This window comes from Dermacentor albipictus, chromosome 10 (assembly GCF_038994185.2).
Source record: "Dermacentor albipictus isolate Rhodes 1998 colony chromosome 10, USDA_Dalb.pri_finalv2, whole genome shotgun sequence".
NCBI lineage: Eukaryota > Metazoa > Arthropoda > Arachnida > Ixodida > Ixodidae > Dermacentor > Dermacentor albipictus.
The window spans coordinates 94,687,561-94,704,817 of NC_091830.1; the positions used below are offsets into that span (position 1 = coordinate 94,687,561).

The following is a 17,257-nucleotide window of genomic DNA, read 5'->3' on the forward strand; positions in this document are numbered from 1 at the left end:
TGAGCTGACTTTTCTAATAACGTTCCCCGGCAGAATGAAAGCTTAAGCGGCTGCGCTGTTAAAATGTTCCTCCATTTCAGATACGACAAAGAACTTTCAATCATATATGGGCATATTGAATTGTAAATGTGACCACCAATCGCTACAGTTTTGAAGGCGTCCAGTGTGTCTTCATGAGTCGCGTTATCGTATGCTCCTAGAGGTCTAGAAATGGCACCGTGGTTAGTTGTTCAAGAAGTATCTGGCGTTGCAACTACGTCACGAGATGCATCACAATCTGTCTTGATCGACGACATTGGAACACAGACATAGCTCATAGAGACCTTGTTGCTCTGACGATGGCGTTGAAGGCGCTTCACTGCCTTCCTCTTCAAAACTATCCCAATGTAGCTGGCAAGTGTTCCTGTTCTGTAAAAGAGGGAGCCAATGGAGACTTCGCAGGCGCTAAATGTAGAACACGGTGGCTTTACTTCCATTTTGAGGGACTGACCCTTCCTGCCATGTTTTCTTTTACAAGTTGAGAATGTTATGTCGAGGATTCAGGTCCAGATTACCAAGTCTAAAATATGTGAATCCATCAAGTTCCAGCCATGACGAGCGTTCGTACGCACCTAGTGAAACCTCCAAGTCCCTCATACACAGCCGAATATTTATTTGTACAGGTCGCGAACAAAGTGTAGCGGCTGGAGGAAGTGTAATACGGCAGAATTCTGTGCCTTGTAGCCTTGCCCAGAAATCTTCACCAGCGTCAATTTAACGATATCGCTGATCAATAGCAAGGGCCCTGAAAGGGCCACACCGTACTGCTGAGGAGGCGTCTATATTGTACACAGATCGAGATTTGTGAAAGCCGCTTACGTTGATCCTGGATTTCCCATAATAATTTCCGCTGACGGGCCTGGAATATGTCAACAAGTCGCTGTATCGTTTTCTGAGTGCGTTTATCCCCCCTAAGATAAAGAAGTGATTTGGCACGCCGGTATTTGCATTCTGCTTTTCGTCGGCAGACTCCAGGCCGCTGTAATTGCTCGTCGTACTCTGCACGTTAAGGTAATGACTAGAATTTGCTCGACAATTCTTGAATAGTCCATCTGATCTTATCATCCAAGTTCCAAGCAAGATGATTTTTACACGTTTCCTCCATACGTATTCTAAATGCAGGTCAGGCGATTCAGCGAAGAGGTTTCTGAAGTAAACTTCGCCACACCTTTGATCTTCGGATAAGTAGTGATGTAGTCATGGTCATCGCCATGCGTCCAGAAAGCTTAATGGGGATTGTAGGATAGACAATTGGTATCAGTAATGTGTTTTCAGGAATTGGGATGAGTTTTATTTATTGCACTTCTTTCATGTGAAAATATTTATGGTGTCTTTATTATTGTACCACATTTTCATTATCGCTTCAGATTTCAACGTGAACTTTGCTGAGAATAATCTAACGATTGCCCTTAACATTGGGCAATCATTCGCACTTTTACTGACTGCAGACGGAAAGCGAGAGCTAGCAGCATGCAGGAAAAATATATATATTGCTTACATATTATGCCGACTCTTTTCCTAAGAAATTGCCTGAAAACATACGCATTGGGGACGTTGTGTTGAAAATGCGCATGTTTTATGTGTTGAACAAAGAGAGAGAGAAAATAATGCAGAGAAAGGCAGGGAGGTTAACCAGAGGTAGTTCCGGTTGGCTACCCTGCGCAGGGGGAAGGATTAAGAGGGATAAAAAGAGCAACAGAGTGGAAGGAGGAGATAGAAAGAAAAGGAGACAAGCACGAACAAAGCGCGTACACTACAGAGCGGTAGGGGGCGGCATCCTTAAGAGTCTGTCGTGAAGCCTCGTAGACCGCAAGAACCTTAATAGCGCGAGTAGGGCCTTCAACGCAGATGTTCTTTCGGAACATTGGCCTGAAGCTTTTAGTTCTGAAAGTAGACGATTGTCCAACTGGTCCATACTCTGCACATCACTTGTCTCTTACCATTGTATCTCGGGCAGACACAGATAATGTGTGTGAGCGTCTCGTCGATGTTACATGTGTCGCACGTGGGGCTGTTGGCCATTGCTATGAGGAAAGCATAGGCGTTTGTAAAGGCAACGCCTAGCCACAGACGGTAGAGCATGGTCTGTTCACGTCGTGGTAATCCAGGCGGGAGGTGCATCCATATGTCTGGAGACAACGAACGCAACCTACACATGGTGAAAACATTTGAGTCCCACAGGGGCAAAGTACACTCACGGGACATCAATCGCAGCTCAGCCGCAGCGTCTGTTCGCGAAAGCGGAATGAAGACTCGTTGATCACTTTCATGTGCAGATCGGGCGGCTTCGTCGGCGTGGTCATTCCCGCTGATGTTATGATGTCCTGGAAGCCACTGAAAGATTGTTGTGTCCCTTGTCATAGCTTTGATGATATATGTGCCGAATTTCTGAGGCCAGTTGTTCATTGGGTCCGTGGCGCATTGGGCTTCGTATGCACTGAAGGGCTGGCTTGGAGTCGCTAAAGACTGTCCATTGTTGCGGTGGCTTCTGCTTAATGAAATCAAGTGCAGCACGGAGCGCCGCGAGTTCTGCACTCGTCGATGTGGTCGCACATGAAGTTCTTAATTTGATTTCCTCAGACTGTGCCGGGATGATGACTGCAGCAGCAAACCACTTGAGTTTTACTGAACCATCTGTGTATACATGTTGCCGGAATCTGTGCACGTTGTGAATGTGCTCCAAAGTTGCTTGTTTCAAAGCTTGCAATGGCGCTCCAGCTTTTTTTGTTATTCCTGGAATTGTCAGTTGCACTTGCGGCCGGTGCAGGCACCACAATGGATCTGATAATCCTGTAGCGGGCGTAAATTCTGATGGCAAATACGACTGATGTCTTACAATAGTTTTAGCAAAAGTTGAAAGTGGCCTTTTTGCTGGCAAGCAAGCAAGATGGTGTGAAGGAATCCGAGTCAGGTGTCAGATGTGCGCTCTCAGGACGTCTGTATCAATGTAGACTGTCAAAGGAGCGTCTCTGGCTAAGGCCACTGTCGCAATCGATGACGTAGTTTTGGGAAGACCGAGACAAGTCCTGAGTGCTTGGGCTTGCACGCTCTGGAGTTTACGAATATTCGTAGTGCAAGTATTTCCTATTACAGGTAAGCTGTACCGCAGGAAGCCCCAAAACAGTGCTTTATATAGTTGCAACATTGACGGTACTGTTGCGCCCCAGGACTTCCCGCCGAGAAACGTAAGAAGGTCCACAATGGCGGCCAAACGCTTTGTCATGTACGAGATGTGAGGGCTCCAAGACAAGTCTCTATCAATGAAGACGCCAAGAAATCGGTGCGTTCGTCTATATCGTATAATTTGGTCATTATTCCGCAAAGCATACGGGGTCATCGATTTACGAGTAAAAGCAACGAGTGCACATTTCTCAGCGGAAAGCTCCAGGCCTTGTCTCCTTAGGTATCTAAGAAGGCTTTCTGAAGTCGTGCACGGACTTGCACACGTGTCACGCCTGAAGCCCATGTTCAAATGTCGTCTGCATATATGGAGAGCTGTACGGTTTCCGGTAACGAATCAACGAGACCAACGAGCACCAGGTTGAAAAGGGTAGGGCTGAGTACTCCGCCTTGCGGCACGCCACGACTGGTATACCTAGATGGCGTTGGTCCGTCTTCAGTCAAAATAAAGAAAGATCTTCCATTCAAATAGTTGCATATCCAGCGAAAGGTGCGTCCACCAATCCCTATAGCTTCTAAGGCGTCCAGAATTGCATGATTGTCTACATTGTCGTACGCACCTTTAACATCAAGGAATAGGGCCGCAGTGATTAGTTTCAGATGTTTCTGGTGTTGTACGTATGTTACCAGGTCAATAACGCTATCTATTGACGAGCGGCCACGTCGAAAACCAGCGATTACCTCTGGATAGACGTTGTAAAATTCCAGGTACCATTCTAACCGCGCAAGGATCATTCTCTCCATTACCTTGCCGACACAGCTGGCCAGTGCTGTTTGACGGTAAGATGACAATTCTAACAGGGATTTGCCAGCCTTGAGGAGTGGAACAAGCCGACTGGATTTCCACGTTGTAGGGACCAGGCCGTCACGCCATGATGCGTCGTATAGGCCAAGAAGGGCATCTCTGGCCTCTTGACCAAAGTTTGCAAGCGCAGAGTATGTGATGCCATCATGTCCTGGTGACGAAGATCGCCTGCACCCAGCAAGTGCGGCCTCCAGTTCTTCGATGAAGAAAGCAGCGTCCATACGAGGATCTCGGGAGCAAGGGGGCACATTGGGAATAGGTGCGCAAGGTGAATACGTGAGCGCCGGACCCGCGATACTTGCGCAGTAATCTTCGGCTACCTCGACTTCTCGGCGTCCTTGATGTAGGGCTAGAGACTTAAATGGACGAGGCTGTTGAGGAGCTGTTCGAAGTCCACGGATTGTTCTCCAGACAACCGACAGAGGTTTACGCGGGTCGAGAGACTCACAAAACGATTTCCAGCGTTGATTTTGCAGTACAGCAAGGCGACGCTGAATTTTCTTTTGAATGCGTCTGACCTCTCTAAGGTCGTACAATGATTTAGTCCGTGTGTACCGTCGCTCCGCACGCCGGCGAATTGCACGGAGGCTCTGTATTTCCGAATCAAAATCTGTGTATTTTTCTAATGGCCGAAATGAGCGCATAGCATCCTGCATAGCCTTGGCGATCTCAAATTCTAGTGTGGACGAAATGCCTTCGTGGCATGCGTCTTCCATAAGTGATTTAAACACGGGCCAATCGATTGTTTGTTTGAAATTAGATGGAACGGATTTGGTGCGGCCTTTTATCTTCAGGTGGGTAGGAATGTGATCACTTCCGTGAGTCAGGCATCGCGAAACAAATGCTAAGTGTAAACAACTACTGTACGTCCGGCCGCGCAGAAACGTGGGACTGCCATGCATTTAGTCATCAAAGTTCATGGTCGCAAGCAAAGGACACGAGGTTTCTTCCTTTGGAATTTACCTTGTTGCTTCCCCAAAGTAATGATGCGCGTTGAAGTCCCCAACAACAATCCATGGACCAGGTGTCGCATCTATAATGTCACTCAGTCTCTGCCTATCGAAACGGCTTGATGGAGAAAGGTAAGCGCCCACTAAAGTAAACGCAAGTTTTTGTTTTTTCACGGTCAAACACACATACTGATTAGTGTCATGTGGCCGCACTGGATGAACAACGTATGTCAGTTCACACCGTATGTAGATGACCACTTTGCTAATGTCAGTACAAGTCGATGACACATGAGGTTCATAGCCTGAGATCCGGACAGGTTTCTGTAGTTTCGGTTCACAGACGACAACAATGGGGAATCGATTGGTGAAAACGTAATGACAAAAATCACTGCGGGATTTCAGGCCACGGGCATTCCATTGCATAATAGATGCTTCCTTGACTTGTCTGAAGAACGGCTGACGCGGTAGAGCCATTGTGCTTGCTACCCGAGGTTCGCAAGAACCGGATCCAGGCCGTCCAGCACTTGTAGTGCAGCTCGAGCAGATGGCGTCTGCATGTCATTTATCAACACGCGAATGACTAGACACGCGAAACACGCAAATAATTAGAGATTTCATTATGGCGAATACTTGCTTGTCTAGACCTCGCACGTGATCTGTGCTCTCATTGGTTCGTCAGTCGTCCGCCGTCGACCTTTGTTGGGCTGGAGGACTTATACCCGTGTCACACGGGCACATTTGGAAGGCCTTCCAGTCAACGGCCTTCGAAACGCCAGAACTCTATCGACTCAAAGGAGTTGTCGCGCTGCTACACGGCACGTTTGAAAGGCCGTTGAGTGGTTACGGCGTTTCTCGCCAAATGGCGTGGCGTTGCGTATATTTATTTTCGTTTTCTTTTCGCAAAAAGTTAAACAACATTAAAACCACTTAAAAGCACTATATTTTATTTTATGTTTGTTTATACATTAAAACAATTGTTTATACATTGCCTTACATATATGTTTAGTTTTTAAGTTGTTGAGTAGCGAAACTGCGGCAACGTTTGCGTCGCTGCACGTCGCTGTTGTGGAGAGTGTGTGTAGTTTGCGCGTATCAAGTGGCAAAAATACTTTATTGAATAATTGATAACACTCATATATAGTATCTTTAGAGCATTTTGGTTTGATTTGCTCTTTCTAACCGTGAGTTGGAGCACATTGTGAACGAGAGGGCATGTTCGCGCTGTTTCGGTTTCCGTTGCTCAAAGGCCATCGAGATTTCGATAGAGTTGTAAGGTGCTCCGTTGACTCGATAGACTATTGACTCGGCGGCCGTCGAAACCGCCCGTGTAGCAGCTCGAACTTGACCTTTGAGTCAATTGACTATCGGTTGGAAGGCCTTCCAAACGCCGGTGTGACACGGGTATTAATGTCGGAAGTGCAGGCCAGTCGTTTGCAGTAGAGGTATTCACTGCGTCATCAGACAACTTGTTGTTACTGTGAGTGAGCGCCTTGGGAGCACCAGCCTCAGGAAGTAGCATCTGTCTTGCGACGGTATCAGTATTTCTAGTGGACGAGGATCGTCTACGGTGACGGCGGACACTACGCCGTCGCACTTTGGCGGCGGCCTCTCTGTGAGTTGCGTTGTCTCTCACCATTTGTTTTAGTACTTTCCGCTCTGTCTTGTGTCTCGGGCAGTCTTTCGACGATGCTTCATGGGGACCGGAGCAATTGGCACACTTGAAGTGAGTCGCACGGTAAGCATCAGCGCTGTGCTGCTCAGAACATCTTGCGCACACGGTCGAATTTTTGCATATGCCGCTGACATGCCCGATCTTCAAACAATTACGGCACTGAAGTGGCCTTGGAACGAACCGTCGCACTGGATGACGAAAGAATCCAACTTTCACGTGGGACGGCAAGCTACCTCCCTTGAAAGTTATCCTCAAACAGCGTCAATCTCCTAGGCGACGGATTTCAATAATAGATGCATCTGCTGCGGCGGGTTTGACCAAAATAGGCAGATCGTTGTCGTCGATTGACTCATCGACATCATAAATCACACCTGATATAGTATTGCTGTCCTGTGGTATTATCCTGCGAACATTTATCTCGCCCAGCATTTTCACTGTACTCAAGATATCCAATGCTGCTCTGTTCTTGACGTCAACTGCGAGAATCTTCTTACGGGTGTTAACTCTCATATCCGTGATCTCATTTGGAACAAGAGCCTCTAGTGTTACATGGCTTGCCTGTTTAGGCGATTCAGGTTGTCGATGGGCGTCTCGGGTAGGAAGAGGATGGTACGAGCCGTGTCAAGGGCCTTTGCTGCCGCCGTCGTCCTTGTTGAAGACGAGGAGGCAGTGACGATTCTCCTCTTTCCTTTTTGCCTCACAACTGTCAAGTAGTCGCCGTCGTCCGACAGATCTTCTGAAGCAGAGTAGTACAGCAAGGTGTCCTCGCTGCCTGTGTCGCTCATCAGGTGATTGCGCTTCCTCGGAGCGCTCGACGCTGTGACGTCGGTCTCCTGCGGACGTCTAGCTGACGCCGCTTCCATCGCCGAAGGTCTGGGAAGCGGCGCCTTCCGAAAACACGCAAAAGTACTCGCAAAATGAGAGCAGTAGAAAACGGGGTTCCACACAAGAGCCACTTCTTCGTCTTCCCTGTGTTGAACAATACCGCTTATGTTACGCTAGAGGTGCGGCAAAATGTCGGGACATTGTCCACATTCCGAAATTCAGTGGTATTTGTGACAAGGCTAACTGGACATCGAAATAGTAGGTCACACGAAATAGCGAAAAGAACAAATTCTGCAGCTTAGTGGCACGAGCTTTGTAGCGCCATCTCGTATAAAAAAAACTCCGTGTAAATGTTTTCTTTCTCAAAGATGCCAAAAAATTTGTTCTTTGCATTTTTTGAAAATCAGAGATGCTCGATCGTTAACTATTGGGTTAACGTATTTGATGTACCGCTCACATATACTATACTTTTTGGCTGTTGGGGGCCGAACTTTTTCAAAAAGTGCGTTTACTTGCATAGCATTTCGATCGCGGCTATTGTGGTTCATAGGGTGGCCTCCTGGCTTTGGCAATGAATTTCACAGCGACTTTAGCGGACGGCGGTAGGTACGCTTTGAGAGGCTCCGAGGCTCCCACGAACATGAAACAGGCCCATAGCGTGCGTGAGAGATGAGCGCGGCGCGTAATCACCGACGCGCCACCGACCTAATCTGGGCTGCCGCGCCAAGAAATTTATGAGGACTTCGCGGAGGCGCTGCTTGGTAGCAAGGTATCTCCCCATGGAAGCGCAAAAGTGGTGTCCTGCTGGCAGCGCATGCTGTACATTGTTTTCCATGGTGGCATTACGGAGCATCGCTACATTGATTCACTAGTAATCACACCATTGTTGACACTATTCGTGTCCTGGATTCAGCGGCCTTTTGAATAAAGCATAGAGGCCCACTTAGCAACATACACACAGAAATCGGGTCGGTATCTATATATAAGAGTTGCTCTTGGGGTCATATTCGAATGGTTTTGAGCGCTCGTTTGCAATCGCCGTTGCACTTGTTCACTCTTCAGGGGCTGCACAATATTATGGCTTTTAGTGCCTATAAAATTTTTTCATCCGTTTATTTTTATCATTTTTTAACCAACGATGTGTACAAGGAAATATGTTCACTGCCTAAGAATAGCATGGGTAAGTTGCAGTGGAAGAGTAAGGAAGTTTTTTTCTTGGACTTGAGCACTTGAAAGAAAACAAAGCTCAATGTGATTGTTTTATAACGATGTGGCTGTTGTTGCAAACTATGTTCCATTTATATTGTTCACTGCTGAGTTGCTGGCAACCATTCTCGTTGTTGCATTTCAATCATAAAATCAGGTGCAGAGAAATATTGCTTGTCTTATCTCAATTTCAGAAACCTCGCACGACTATTGGATGCTACCAGGGACATGCCCTTTCTGCGCCAGCTCGTAATATACCTCGACAACGCTGGCACTGAACCATGGGAGCCTCGACAAATCTCGCTGAACCTGACGCAACACTTTTGCACTGACGTTCGGAGACTGAGGTACGAGGTCGACGCAACCTACGCCCAGTTCCTGCGCTGCCAGTGCGCCAACCACCGCGGCGTAAGCACAACCACCGGTGTTGAGACAAGCATGATACCGACACTCTGCGCCCGTCGCGAGCTGACAGGTTGCACAGGTGACTTGGTGCCGTACATAGTTAGTGTTACGCACCCTACAATGCTTGGTACTTATGTTATTCATGTACTTTGCATAGTTTGCAGGCCTGTCGAAGAATAGCGTCAGTAGACTTGCGAATCATAAGAGGGTTTAGATGAACTGAAAAAGATTTTGGAAGGTTAACGGCAATTTCTGACAAGCGCAAAGGACGCCATTATCGCCGTTGTATGGCACTGACAGCCGATCTAAGAATGTGCCTGAGAGCAGACACGTCAAGTTATGTCTGTTCCAAGTGAGATTTTTTTCTACATTGACAAACTGGCGTTTCTTTTGCGTTAGAGGCATGCGAAAATGTAGGGACTCTATCCACCTTTCGAAATACATTTTTGCTTGTGACAGGGCTAACATTTCTATCGAAATAAGTCATTTGGTGAGGCTAACGTAACAGAGAGTAATCATTGGATGCCGGATGAAAACACTTGTAAATGTATGCCGTCGGGTTATTTTTAATTGTGTCAGTAGATGCGTTTATGCAGTGACGGCTTGTTTAAAGCGAAACTGCGTCTAGGAATGTCAGAATGTTTTGAAATGCTTCAAGAGCCGATATAGAAGCTATTAAACCTAATCACAGTAGCGTCTTTGGAGTAGTAATTGAAGTCCTTTCATGAGAAGAGTACTGAACGCCTCATTATAGACAGTGAAAAAGTAGACGTATTTTAATACTCGTATGGCTGCGATTTCCACCTCATTGAGCCCGCAATTTAATCGTATAGTGGAGAGACTACGCTGTAACGAAGGGTGGCTGGTGTTGCCGTATTACAGAGAAAATGGGCGACATACACGCAGGACAATGGACACTATGAAAAACATAACTCGTAATGGTATGAGTCTAAAATATCTCCAGTATGCTAAATTGACGTAGCAATGATGTTCATCGGGACTGAAGCTTAAACAAAGGAGCTACAAGGACATTTTGTAAGTCATTGAGCGCTCCATGGAGTTCGCATTTATGCATAGATTTGAACAGTCCTTTGAACAGTCGAAAACTGTTCAAATGTTAACGTCTGTTCGTAACCGAGAAGGCAGGTGAAGCAGAGCAGGAGCAGCTGGTTGCCCGAACAGCTCACACTCGTGCCAAGCACTGGCCATCCGGCTGGCCCACTAGTTGCATTGCAGGCATGATACAGACGATCTGGCTGGCCTTGTTCGTGTGCTCTTCTTCTTCATTACAAATATATGTATGTATGTGTATGTATGTATGTGTATATGTGTGTATGTATGTGTGTGTGTGTATATGTATGTATGTATGTATGTATGTATGTATGTATGTATGTATGTATGTATGTATGTATGTATGTATGTATGTATGTATGTATGTATGTATGTATGTATGTCCATTAATTTTTCAGCATCCCCAATCTCACAATTTCAATACATATGGGGGGCAATAAATAAGAACCCGCTTGCATTAGTGCAGAAGGTTTCATTTGCTCCAGGTGCTGTTTTTCATTGCAAGGAGAGCTTTAGTCACATTATATGTCATTGTTGTGCGCCTAGTCTTCATATTGGAATTCTTTACTACATCTATCTGCTTTTATTACATTGAAGGTTTACCCACCGTGGTCGCTCAGTGGTTATGGTGTTATACTGCTGAGCACGAGGTCGCGGGATCGAATCCCGGCCACGGTGGCCCAATTTCGATGGGGGCCAAATGCGAAAACACCCATGTACTTGGATTTAGGTGCACGTTAAAGATCCTCAGGTGGTCGAAATTTCCGGAGTCTTCCACTACGGCGTGCCCCATAATCAGAAAGTGGTTTTGGCACGTTAAACTCCATAATTGAACTTTACATTGACGATTTCTGAAAATAATTTTTGTGCCATTGCATTTGCCTTGCTATTTATATCGGTGCACTTCATTTCTCCTTGATTTCTTTTCATCTGATAAAACAATAAAATATACGTGTCCTGCAGCTTTTTAAGACTTATGGGATGTTTTCTTTCCTGATGTCCGTCATGCTTCAGAGGAAGTGAATGTGGGCTCAAGACACCACTGGATTAACCTTTTTGTTCTGAATACTATCAGAACGTTGTAATAACTGGGACAAGTAAAGGTGATTGAGAAGCCAGAGTAATGAGTGCTGGTACATGCGGGTCAATAGCGAACAACTCAAGAAATTTATGTTAAGCCTAGAAAGGAGTGTTTCTCATAGATGGGTGATCCTTGTCAAAGTAGTCCACAGGAAATATAGATATAATATGTGAATTATATGATGGTTGCGTGTTTGAAGAAGGGCGTGAGATGTATTACGTATGTTTGCTGGAGGCTTTTTCCCGCCGTGTCTGAAACAAACCATATCAATGTAGTTAGAGAAATAAAGTGCACATATTGAGCATTTTTAGAAAAAAAATGCTATTCTATTATTATATCGTGTCTTGTACATGAAAAATGTCTGTCACGAATGAAGCTGACGATTCTGTTTGTATTGTATTTAAAATATCTAAAGTCGAGACATTTGACGAGGATGTCATTTCTCAAGGTACAAATAAACATGCGGCTTCACACGAGAGGTTGTGTCAAGTTATCGTTGCTAGTGTACACTGAATTCACAAAACCCCTTCTTTTTTTACTGCGGACGATATCTGATTAATTGATTGATTGATTGATTTTTTATTGGTTTATCACACATACATGTGATGGGAGGCGAAGGGAAAAGCCATTCAAGGATGGCTTGAGGGAGTCCTTCGACCCCATACTGGCAAAGACAACAGCAGAGGCACACACGTTTTGTTCACATTGTCGTACACCTTTACAAAACTATCATATTAAGCACAACATTGTCATAAACTTTCGCAAAATCATAAAATTAAACACATTTGTTACTGTCCTACGTAGGGCATCATGCGTTAACATAACTTCACCTCAGCATTGAAAGACAGCACATTTCATAACAACGTACGCTTAGTAATAGTGACATTGAAACAATATAATTAAATACCAATCGTAAACAGCTCTAAAGGTCAATGTTAGGCTGGAAAGAATGTGTACAAGTCAGATAATTTTGATTCGCGAATATCGATTTCTTTTCTATTAAAATGATTTAGTAGACGTGGAAGTTGGTTTTGGAGCATTTGCCGACCATAGCCAGTGCGATAATGTGGAACATTCTATATTTCTGTTGTTCTAGTGGCACATGATGCTTCCTTGAAATCGAGATTTACTGTACCTATGAAGAAATAATTATGACAGTCATAGTTAAGGCGATATTCACGCAACAATTTATACTCATATGTGTCTTGTGCCCTAATTATTTTAAATCTTTTAAAGAGCTCCACAGTAGAATGCCGTAGTGGCACATTCTCAATTATACTCAAAAGTATTTCTTGCATTACTAATGGCCGCGAGAAATTTGATTGTGTAGTAGTCCCCCAACCAAATGAAATAGTTTAGATAGGAAGCGAAGAGGGCGTTATAGTTTAACAGTCTTATTGACTTCGGAATTAAGTAGCGGTTTCTGTTCAGAATTCCCGTTGTTGCACCTAACCTTTGTAATATCGGATTGATATGCTCTTCCCCCTGCAGTGATTCTGAAAAATGCACACCAAGTACTTTAATAGACCTAACTAGCTCTCTCTGAGCAGCGATAAACTAGGTTACGTACTGCTGAAACCTTCCGGCCTATAGAATGAAACATCACAGCCTTTATTTTCATTGCACCTAGAAAGCATGACGTTCTTAATGATTGGCTTGTTTGCTGCACTTTCGCTTGGGCACGCATCACTTGTAAGGTTAGAGTAGGTCTACCCGCCGTGGTTGGTCAGTGGCTGTTGTTTTGGGTGCGAAGCACCACGACGTAGGTTGAAATGCCGGCCGTGGAGGCCGCATTTAGATGGGTGAAATGCGAAAACACCGTGAACTTAGAGTAGGTGTACATTAAAGAACCCCAGGTGGTCAAAAGTTCCGCAGGTGGCAAAAGTTCCACTTAAAAATCCAAGGGCCTTAAACAACACAAGTACACTTGTCGAAACGTTGGTTCCAGCTTTTACCTTGTTCTCGTTTTCCTCATCAACTATTGAAACCAGCATTTTTGTGCTGTCCTAATATTTCATTGGAGATGGCATTTAAATTTGAAGTGCTTATGTGGGCTATGCTTGGAGTGTAAAACTGTGATGTAAACAAGACGAACGGATCCTGTGCATTTTGTGATGATGTTGTAACTGTGTTCTGCAATCCCTTGCAAAACTTGTTCTTTGTTTTCACAAATAAAAGCGCTGCCTCACGAAACTCATTCAGCAATATTTATCGATTGAGACCTAAATTCACAGTCCTGGCTGAAGGTTTTATTCTCGAATCATGGAGATTTCTCAACGAGCAAGAATTGACAGATACAGTTTTCACTCCCACATCTCTGCTGATAATCATGCTTATTGCCCACTGCAAGCACTCACTGCAATAAGCAGAAAATTATAAAGAAGGAAGTCACTCATAAACCCTTGGCTCAGTCGTTCTCCCCAGAGGCCTCAGCCCCGAGATAGCCACTCTTACCGTCGTGCAGTTGACCAGCGCACTGTCCTCAGCATATTTTTCAATTTCTCTCCTCGGGGCCCTTCCTCACTCACCGTCTTCCACCAGCTACACAAAAGATGGCTATGTGGCACTCATTTATTTGTAAGTAAGCTTTTCATGTTGCGCAGTCTCAGCCTATTTCTCTGACTGAATATGCTTGTTTGGTACTTATTCATTTGAAAATAAACGGCTACAAAATGTATTTTGTACTCTTCAACAGTAATTCTTGCCACTGTTCACGACTTTTGCTCTTCAGACTAGTATATATCGCACGTTTTCTTAGATACTTACTGGTGGAGATGGACGGTGAAACAGCTTCTCATTGTTAAAACCGATATATTATTAAAACTAGTATCGTTATAAGTGGGTTCGACTGTATTTGAAAAACTGTTTAGTCGGCGACTCATACATTTCCTTGATCTGAACAAAATTCTTGATCCCTAGCAGTGTGGTGTCAGAGAAGGGCGGTCCACAAGCTATCATCGTGTGCGCATTGAAGGAAATATCCGTGACGCATTTGTACACAAATAGTTTCTCTTATCCATATTCCTCTATGTGGAGAAGCCGTACGACACAATGTGGCACTACGGAATCTTGGGAGACATGTCGGGAATGGGCATCTGTGGGAATGTTCTAAACCTAATAGGAAACTATTTGTCAAATTGTACCTTCTGCATCAAAATTGTCAATGTATTGCGACACCCATTTATACAGGAAGCTGGTGCTTCCTTTGAAGGCGTGCTCAGCTGCACACTCTTCGTTAGGATGAACACACTCTATACGTTATTAGCACTGGCTATTTTTTATTCTTCTACATAGACGACATACAAATAGGATTCAAATCATGTAATCTCGCAGACTGCGAGAGAAACATGCAGCAGCGTTTGGACAAGGAGTCTAAGGGGCAGACAAAAACTGATTTAAAGTCAACCCCCACAAAAGTTCTTGTGTTCTTTTCACAAGAAAGACAGGCCTGGTCCGAGATTCTTGTGTAGAACTGTGTGGACAAGAAATACCTGTCAACAAAGAGCACAAATTTCTAGGTATCATACTCCAGCTCACTTTCATTCCACACATAAAATATCTTTAAGCAAAATGTCTAAAAACAAAGAACTTAGTAAAAATTCTATCCCACACAACATGGGGTAGCGACAGGAAATGTTTAACGAATTTTTACAAAAGCCTCATTCGATCCTGGACTATGGTGCTGTCATAACAACTCTGCCGCTCCAAGATCGCTAAAGATGCTAGATCCCGTCTACCATCTAGGTACCAGCCTAGGTACTGGCGCTTTCAGAACAAGCCCTATTGAAAACTAATACGTAGAACCAAATGAGTATTCACTCCCTCTGCAGAGAACATGCACCAGCCTCATATATTTTCTCAAAATTAACTCAAAACAGGAACATCCGTGTTCTACTACCGTTAACGATATGACGTGTGCTACACTTTTTTTGTAATCGGCCCTTTGCAAGACAACCTTTCTATCTGCGTGTGAGGGAGCACAGCGATGAAATGCATGTCCTACTCCTCGAACATGGCTTAATGCATCCAACCAAGCCGTTACTTCCTTGGGAGCGGCAGGTGGTAGAAAGTGAATTATGTTTACTAGAATTCACAAAGCATGCTCCAGAGCTCGAAATCCGAATGCATTTCCTAGAATTCCAGTAGAAGCACTCCTGCACGAAATTCTACACTGATGCTTTGATGCCAGGGTGTCCTATGCAGCTGTTGGCCCGTCGTTCTTGGAATCCGATATACTGCATACAGAAATAATTATCTTTACGGCTGAAGCCTATGCAGCGTTTTTCAGCTGTGAAGCATATATGGAAATCAAAACCCCAAAAAAGCAATTATATTTATAGACTCCTTAAGCGCCGAAGGCCTTGATGTCACTCTGTAAGAAAAAAATCCCGTACTTCTTGAGCTCTATTCCGTCCTGCGTAAAGCGAATATATCTAACCAGCATGTCATTATATGCTGGGCGCCATGCCATGAGGGCATCAAGAGCAATGTTCTGGCATACCAGATGGCCACGTGAATTGCAGCGCAATCTATTAATCCTACCGCTGCTGTCCCTGCCACAGATCTGAGGCTTTCTTACGAAAGAAACTACGAAACCGCTGGAAACAGTTGTGGCACGCGGAAACAAGCAAGCAGCATATGATAAAGCCACAGTTAGGTTTCTGGCCCTCTGCAAGGAAATCACGCCGAACAGATGTCCTGTTCTGTCATCTCGGAATAGGACACACATTTGGCACCCATAATTTCCTATTTACTAAAAATGAACCTCCACCCTGCGGTAGATGTGGGGAGAGGCCGACCGTCCTCCACGTCCTCCTGGAGTGTTGGGAAGCCGAGAGAGAGACATTTTCCTCTAGCATACCGGCAGCAGATTCCTCGTCATCCTGTAATGTTTCTCGATCCAGAACCGTTCTTTTATACCAATACATCCTAGGTTTCCTGAATGATGTCGTACATGTTATTAGCCCCATAAATTTGTTGCACATCCTCTTCAGAGGATGCCGCTGTGATGGTAGTTTTAACGCGATAGCGTTAAGGAGCTCGTGTCGCAGAAAAGCCGGTGTCGTCGGCGTTGACCGTGAGCGATAAATCACGGCAGGCGCTTCATAAATAAAAAGCAACTTCCAAGATTGGCCCGGTGGGAATCGAACCCGGGTCTCCGGAGTGTGAGACAGAGACGCTACCACTCAGCCACGAGTTCGATGCTTCCAAGCGGTGCAAACGCGCCTCTAGTGAATGCGGTGTTGCCTTCGAAACCAGCCGTGGAAAGTTATACTGCGGTGTATATCGGTAATTATGAACATGTAACGTACAGAAGTCACAATTACACGAGTTGCGAAGTGCGTTTCCGCTGCATTTCTTTTGCGCTTTCCGCACACGCAGAGCCATCTTGCGGCAAACACAGAAGACCCCCTCCTCTCAATGTACGGCGCTGCCCCGACAGGAGGCGCGCCGCGCGCGCATTGGGACCGCTGCCAGGCGCGTCGCGGGACTCCCTCTCCCCTGACGACGCTTCGCCGTGCTTCCGGTTTAGATTACTATCTATCTCTCTGCCCGTGCCGATCACGACGTTTGGCTGGCGTAGATCGTTTCCCCTCCGAGACACCGAGTTCTTTGGTTCGTTTCGTTCGCTCAGGCGCACGTTTCGTTGTCGCGCCGAACGCTGCGTTGCTCGACGTTCACCGCGTGATAGGTGGGCGCTAAGTCCGATGCGGGGCGCATCGTAAGTGATTGCTGTGCCGTAGCGCATTGTCTTATACCCCTTGGCGGGTCGACGGGAACGCTGTCGCGTCCCACTCTTGAAGGCGAAGCTTAAGCGTCCTCCAATTTTTGTACAACGCATGCCTCCAGGCCCTTGCATTTCAAGGGCTTTGTTAAGGCAGTATTGCTTCTTGCAAATATTTACCTCTAACATATTTTGTTATATCATCATTATTTCACAATGTAACTTTCTTGTCCATAGCAGACCTCATTAGCCACTGGCATGGAGAGAGAGAGACTCTTTATTAGAGAGAGAGAGAGAC

The 17,257-nt window shown here is 45.4% G+C and overlaps 1 protein-coding gene across 1 annotated transcript in view; it reads left to right on the forward strand.

The window, feature by feature from the left end:
- LOC139050280 (uncharacterized) overlaps positions 1-10,803 on the forward strand; it is a 55,900-nt gene extending 45,097 nt beyond the window's left edge. The window contains exon 7 of the mRNA XM_070526488.1: positions 8,872-10,803. Coding sequence (XP_070382589.1) covers positions 8,872-9,262 — 391 coding nt within the window. The 3' untranslated portion in view covers positions 9,263-10,803. The remainder of the gene's footprint in view (positions 1-8,871) is intronic.
- The last annotated feature ends 6,454 nt before the right edge of the window (positions 10,804-17,257 follow it).